Genomic DNA, 6,592 nt, shown 5'->3' on the forward strand with positions numbered 1-6,592 from the left:
AGCGGGCCATGGGAAGGAAGCAAGCCAGTAAGCAGCACTCTGTGATAGATAGCCTCTGCATCAGCTCCTGCTTCCAGGTTCCTGCCCTAACCTCCCTCAGGGAAGGACTGTGATGTGGAACTGTAAACTAGACCCTTTCCTCCCCAATTGCTTTCGGGTGTGTTTATTAGAGCAGTGGTAACCCTAGGATAGCATCCAGCCCACAGCCCTCATAAGCAAGGCCCCCTGTGGGGGGGTCACACCTATCATGACAGTTCGGTGAAGGTGTCTTTAAGCCAACTGTGTCACCCCGAATGCCGTCTCCCGTGCAGCAGCCGGGTCACTACAGATGAACTAGCTCTGTTCACCAGGGCTCCTGGTTTCTCATGGTCTGCCTTTGGGGAATGGGTGTGAGTTTGCCCATGTACACACAGCCTTCCCGATGGTATTAGTGCACCGTCCATGCTCTAGCAGAGACCACATTCAAAGTGAGGTCTCGAAGAATCCAAATCCTTTGACAGGTGTGTAGGCCTGGGTGTGCTGTGGGTGGGAGTAAGGACTGGGAAACTGTGTTAGCCTGGGCGGCCTTAAACTCACAGAGATCTGCATGCCTCTGCTTTCTGAGTGCTGGGGTTAAAGGTGTATTCTACCATGCTTACCCCCACCCCCTGACCCTATCTCTTTTTTTTTTTTTTTAAATCTCTTTTCTTCTTGGTTACTCATCTAAAGTTATGTTGGATTTCAAGACAAATAAACACCTTTTTGACAAGGTTCTGAAACTATCCCTGATCAACAACTTGCAACAACAGCAAGTTTCGAAGGTCACATCACCTTTGATGAGACCGACCACGATGCTGGTGGAGTTGCACCTTGGAAGAGCAATCATCTTATAAGAATCCTCTCCAAACCCGTTGTAGAATCAGAACAGAGAACAAGACCCACTGGCCTGAAACATCACCTGCTCTGTTTGTTGACACTCCAAGCTTCTTCATTAAAATCTCATCTTGTTATCCCCATGAGGATGAACTTGGGGTCACACGTTCCTTTCCTTGGTATTCTAGCTTGGCCATGCCAATTACATTTCTTTCTGCATTTTACCACTCTTGGGTTTATTAGCAAATTAGTAGCAAATTGTTGTGGCACCCATAGTTAGGGCTTGTGCCTTGAAATTCTGGTAGCATGCTCAATCTCTGTATGTGTATTTGGAGATCCAGGGCTATAATGAGAATCATTGCAGGGTCCTGGAAGGCTGAGGTACTGTCCCATGAAGTTCTGCTTTTATTTCTGTTGTGTATGCCCAAGGATCATGGGACAACGCTCTGTGCATTGTCAATCAAATAACAAAACACGAAGGAAGTGGCTGGCGTTGTAAAGTCATTTTAGAATTAAGAAACGGCAAGTTTCTTAGCACCACGTAAGCACCATGACACACACTTGTAAAAATTCTTTAAATATATATGCTAAAAATAAAATAGAGCAAATACTCCAGAGATATTAAGAATGCCACTCTCCCCAAGCTTTTCCAGGCCTCCTGGCTCCTAAGAATTTCCTGACAGCCATACTACCAGGAAATCCTAACTGCGCAGCTGCCAGGGGCTAAAAGCGTCTCTGAAAAGCTTTTTTATGTTCTAAAAATGAAGGCACACATACACACAAACCACAAACAGCACCTGCGTAAACAAGCTGTGGTTAAATAAAGGCAAATGGGGATCTGGAAAATGTTTACTTTTTAGTGGTTAATACTATTATTTGATACTTTTTTTTTTTTAAGAAAAGTGTTTAGTTAAGAGGAAATTTGGAAAATACAATTTCAGTTCATTTACTTTCCAGTTTTTAAGGGGCTACAGACATTGAGAGGTGCCCAGAGCCACCTTTCCACTAGCAGAAGTTATCAAAAAACATTAAATACAGAAGTTATCAAAGAACATTTCTGAGACACAGAATGTGCTGTGGGATGCCATTCTGGAGGCCACTAAACACTGATTCTCCTCCGATGTGGGATCAAGCTAACACTGCCAAATGATGGCAGCTCAGCTCACTACTGCAATTGCCTTAATCCCAAACCATGGACCGCACAGTAAACCAGCTTGTCTTTTCTAGTGGAATTTGAGCACCCAGGAGTTCACTCTGCTAAGGCATGATGAATCTGCATGCTGTACCTACATGGCTAAAATATCCCTAAAGGGGAAAAATCATCTTCACATTATGGCAGGGGCTGTCTGCCAACAAAGTGATTAGGTTAAACCTAAGAAACTGCTGAATTTGTAGTTAAGAAATTCAAAATCAGCAATTATCTATGGTTCAGCCTGATACTGTTGCTTTTTCTAAACCAGATGAAATTGGGGCTACATTTATGGAGAGACAGGGATGAAAGGCTGAAAAACAATTATTTTTTTTTTTTTGTAGGATTCAGAAAATAAGTTGATTAGAATGAGCAGGGATCTCTGGGAAGCCAGAACAACTAGTAGGAGTCATGAGTTGAAGCAAACAAGGAACCTATGAGCTTCCATTCCAGAACTGACTTTTTCATCAATTGTGGGAACAGAGGGGTTATTTTGGACAGGGTAATGATAATGAAAAGTTTTCTGTACCCCAGTCACTAAAACAAGGAAACCACAGCATACCCAAAATTGTGCAGCCAAAGGCTGTAATTAATAACGGAGTTTTCCCAGCCTACAGAATCAACTAAGCAGGCATCATAGGGGCTCACAGAGACCGGAGACAATCAGGGAGCCTGCATGGGTCTGTGACAGGTCCTCTGCAAATATGTTATAGTTGTTACTGTGGTGTTTTGTGAACAGGGGCTATCTCTGACTCTTCGGCCTGCTCTTGGGACGCTTTTCCGCCTATTGGGTCATCCAGCCTTGATATGAAGATATGTGCCTGGTCTTACTGTAACTCTTTTATTGCCATGTTCGGTTGATAGCGCTAGGAGGCCTGCTCTTTTCTGAAGGGAAATGAAGGAGTGAATCTGGGGGAGAAGGGAGGTGGGAGTGGGGAACTGGGAGGAGGAGAGAGAGGGGAAACTGATGTATTATATGAGAAAATAAAAAAATTACCTGAGTTCGCTGGTTACCTCTGATCCTAGTTATTGTGAGAGAAGAATGAAAATAAAGTATTTGAAAAAAACATCAACAGTATAACTTGTTCATAAATTCAAATCATTAGCTCATGGAAATAAACACCAAAGAATTTTTCTTTTATAATATTTATTTATTTTGTAGTATTCATTAGTGTTGTAGTTTGTTAAGTGAATCTACTGAATTTTGCACACTAGCAAAACCATTTATTACCTAAGGAATTTAATCTGGACAAAATAGTATATTAGAAAACTCTGACAAATACTCTAAAATCTCTTTAAGAAACATGGGAATTGTACAAAGAGAAAACACAATCCCTGGAGTGATTACACAAAAGACATTACCTACTCCTAAGCTTTGAACTTAGTGTCTGGTCCCCTGATAATATAAGTACAAATGCTGCCCAAGATACATCAAACCAAAAAGATGGAGGAAACATGATAGACACAACATCTTTTTCAGTTCTTATAAAATCTCATTTGCTGGGTAATCTAAAATGGCGGGTTATATCTAATAGTGCTTTTATTACATCAAAATATACAGTCTCACAAATAGCAAATACAAATAGCCAAAGCTAGATACAGATGAAACTGAAAATTTACATATAAAGTCATCATGATAAAAGTCATTTGCCAGTCATAATTACACATTCCATCCAATGATCTCATAAATCAGAGCCCTTAATTTTCTCGACTCATACGTGACTGTATTCTTCCCAATGTGCATTCTCTCTTCCTCCAAGGGCTGTTCTATAACAGCAGGGATGTTTCTGCCATAAAGTTCACACTGCTCTAGAAACTGGACACATTCTTGAATAACAGTGTCCCTCAGCATGATTGTATGCTTTGACATGTTTTCTAGCAAAGACAGGAAGCATCTTTTGGCATAATACCATGTATCAGTTCCCAGCTTTTTATGGTAAGGCTCCAGGCTTTTGATAACCCGAGAGATGCCAAAGTCATAGTTTCCCTTGGCACAATAAAGTGTTCCTATCACCAAATTCACAATGCAAAGGTGGTAGATTTTCTTGTCTGGGTCACCATAGGAGAGCTGTTCTTCCTCCTTTTCAATCTTCCTCATCAGCTCCTCGGCTTCCTCATTCTGACTTGTCATAATATAGGAGACACAGAGGTTGGCTAACACAATAGCGCTGACACTCAGGATGCTATCATAATTCTTCTTGACGATGGGCTCATAGAAACCAATGGCCTCTTTGTATTTGTTTTCCTGCATGAAGAGAACATGGGCCACATTCAACTTCCACACATCATGGTCATTACAGAATTCCACAGATTTGCGGAAGATCTTCTCTACCATTGGATAATTTTCAAAGTTCCAGTAGATTTTCGCCTGGGCCATCAGTACAGGGATATACTTCTCAAGAGTTTCATCATATTCATTCACAGCCTTTTTGGCAGATTCATCATCTCTGTTATGTCTTGCATCCTGTACTTGTATGGTGAGTCTCCTGAGCTGCTCAGTGAGCATGCCAGCCAGCCCATCAAGCTTTATGAAAGCCTCTTCAGGAGCTGTCTGGCAAGTGATCATGGCATCCAAGAAGTCATAGAGATAGGGTGTGAGGAACTTGTAAGTCAAATGGGCATTTTCTGCCAGGACATCAGCTGCCAGGTCAAAATACTCATATCTACAGTAGAGCAACAACAGGTTGCCAAAGGTCTCTGGGGGAAAGGGGTTCTGCTGGAGCAGAAACTGGAGTTTTTCAAAGCCCTCTGTGGGCCTGGCATCCATGTTCATCAGAGCCTGGTTGTGCAGGGTCACAGGGTCCAGCTCTTCCTCTGCTCTGGGTGGCATGTCAGTGAGGGCTTCCTGAGCTGCCTCATAGTTTCTCAGTTGGTACTCTATGGCTGCCTTGAGGTTGAAGGCTTCAACCAGAGCAGTCTGGTGAAGGACTATGGTGTTGCCCACACTTCGAACATCAATGCCTTCAGTGGTCATACCCACACCTAGCTCTGGGTGCTGACGGATGCCTCTCTCAATGATGTCAGCAATATGCTTCAGAGCTGGGGCATACTGCCGACTGCTGTAATATGCCAAAGCCAAGTTGTAGGAAAGGTCTGGCTGGTAGCCAGAAGCTTGCAGGGCCGCTAAGAACTTAGAACAGGCAGCTTCATAGTGTCCCTCTTTGTAGAGCAGACAACCCAGGTTGATCTGGCCATCATAATCATTCTCCCCTCCTCTGTCCTCCACACCTTCCCCACTCAGCAGCTGCTCCACCAGGCTCCTGGCTCCTGGCAGGTCGCCCTCGCTGTACTTGATAGCAGCCTGGAGACGAAGGACACGCGTCTGATAGGTGGGATTGTCCAGGAGGAAGGCGACCCGCGTGGCCTCTGGATACAGACAGGCCTTGTACAGCGCCTGGGCCTGGTAGAGGCGGTACTGCTCGAGTTCCGGGTGCATCTGGCTCAGTTGCTCATAGCACTCTGCAGCGAGCTCGAACTCCTGCAGGCGGTAGTAGCAGTAGGCCAGCAGCGACAGCCCGGCGCGGCTGCGGGGACTCTTCTGCAGCTCGGCGCCCAGCAGCTGCACCGCCTCTGAGTAGCGGGAGTCGCGGATGAGCCGGTACACCACCGCCGTGAACTCACCATCGGGGATCTGCGAACTGCTCAGCCCCGCCATATTCACCCAGAGTGTTGTGCATCCTCGTTTCCAAGGCAATGGGCCAACCGGAAACGGAAGCTGTTCAGAAACTACTTTGCAACGGAAATATCTTGTTATGAATAATAGTGACCCACCGGCGAGGTTTTATCAACTTCTTGCTTAGTTTTGAAACACTCTAGAGTGTGGAGTGTCAGTTGGGCCTGGACAGGAAAACTCCCTAGGCGTTTCAGACTGGGCCACTCCACGTCCCAGCATGCACCGGTTCCTTGATCGCGCTGCATCCTGGGAGATGTAGTTTCTTCTGTTTGATGTCTTTCAGGGATTGGGCGTCTCCGCCTTTTCTGTAGGATAGGGCACCTGTGCCTGTTTCTGTTGTTTTGTCTGCTTCCTTCTGGAGGTGAAGTAAAGTTTGCGGGTGAAGGGCCCTTGCGATGCCGAGAGTTAGCTGTTCCGTTTCGAGTTGCTTAGCGATAGGGACGCGATGGGAAAGTCGCGTCATCACTGGAGTTCAGGAATTCTTGTATGTTCCCGCCAGCTGCTCCGAAGCCCTCTTTTTGAGAACGTCATCAAGCATGGGCCGGCGGTCCGCGTTTAGTTCATTTCGAGTGGTTCATGGGTCTGAACTGTAACTGGTTCTGCTTTAGAGTTAGGATTTCCTCAACCCCTTTTTCTTAGATGACAACTGTTATGAACCTAAATTGTTGCTTGGATTGATGAAACGTGGCTTTGGTCTTTTCCTTCTCCAAGGAAAAACTACAAAACTAACCTTTCCCCTCTCCTCTGTTTTACTTTTCTAATCCTCTGAAGTTTAGAATTTGGAATCTAAACTCTACCAAACACTATGGTGTGTTTGTCAGAGACATAATCAGTCTCTCTTTCTCAAGCTTGTAATTGTGCTTTCAGGTATGATTGAG

At 44.8% G+C, this 6,592-nt stretch overlaps 1 protein-coding gene across 1 annotated transcript; it reads right to left on the bottom strand.

The window, feature by feature from the left end:
- Window positions 1-3,398: 3,398 nt before the first annotated feature.
- On the bottom strand, window positions 3,399-6,201 carry LOC128100717 (tetratricopeptide repeat protein 30B). Its single transcript, XM_052723278.1, has one exon. It carries the CDS (start codon window positions 5,694-5,696, stop codon window positions 3,702-3,704), a length of 1,995 nt encoding a protein of 664 aa, XP_052579238.1. The 5' UTR covers window positions 5,697-6,201; the 3' UTR covers window positions 3,399-3,701.
- Between the last annotated feature and the right edge of the window lie 391 nt (window positions 6,202-6,592).

Source organism: Peromyscus californicus, unplaced genomic scaffold, assembly GCF_007827085.1.
Source record: "Peromyscus californicus insignis strain IS unplaced genomic scaffold, ASM782708v3 Scaffold_7__1_contigs__length_154581171, whole genome shotgun sequence".
Classification (NCBI taxonomy): Eukaryota; Metazoa; Chordata; class Mammalia; order Rodentia; family Cricetidae; genus Peromyscus; species Peromyscus californicus.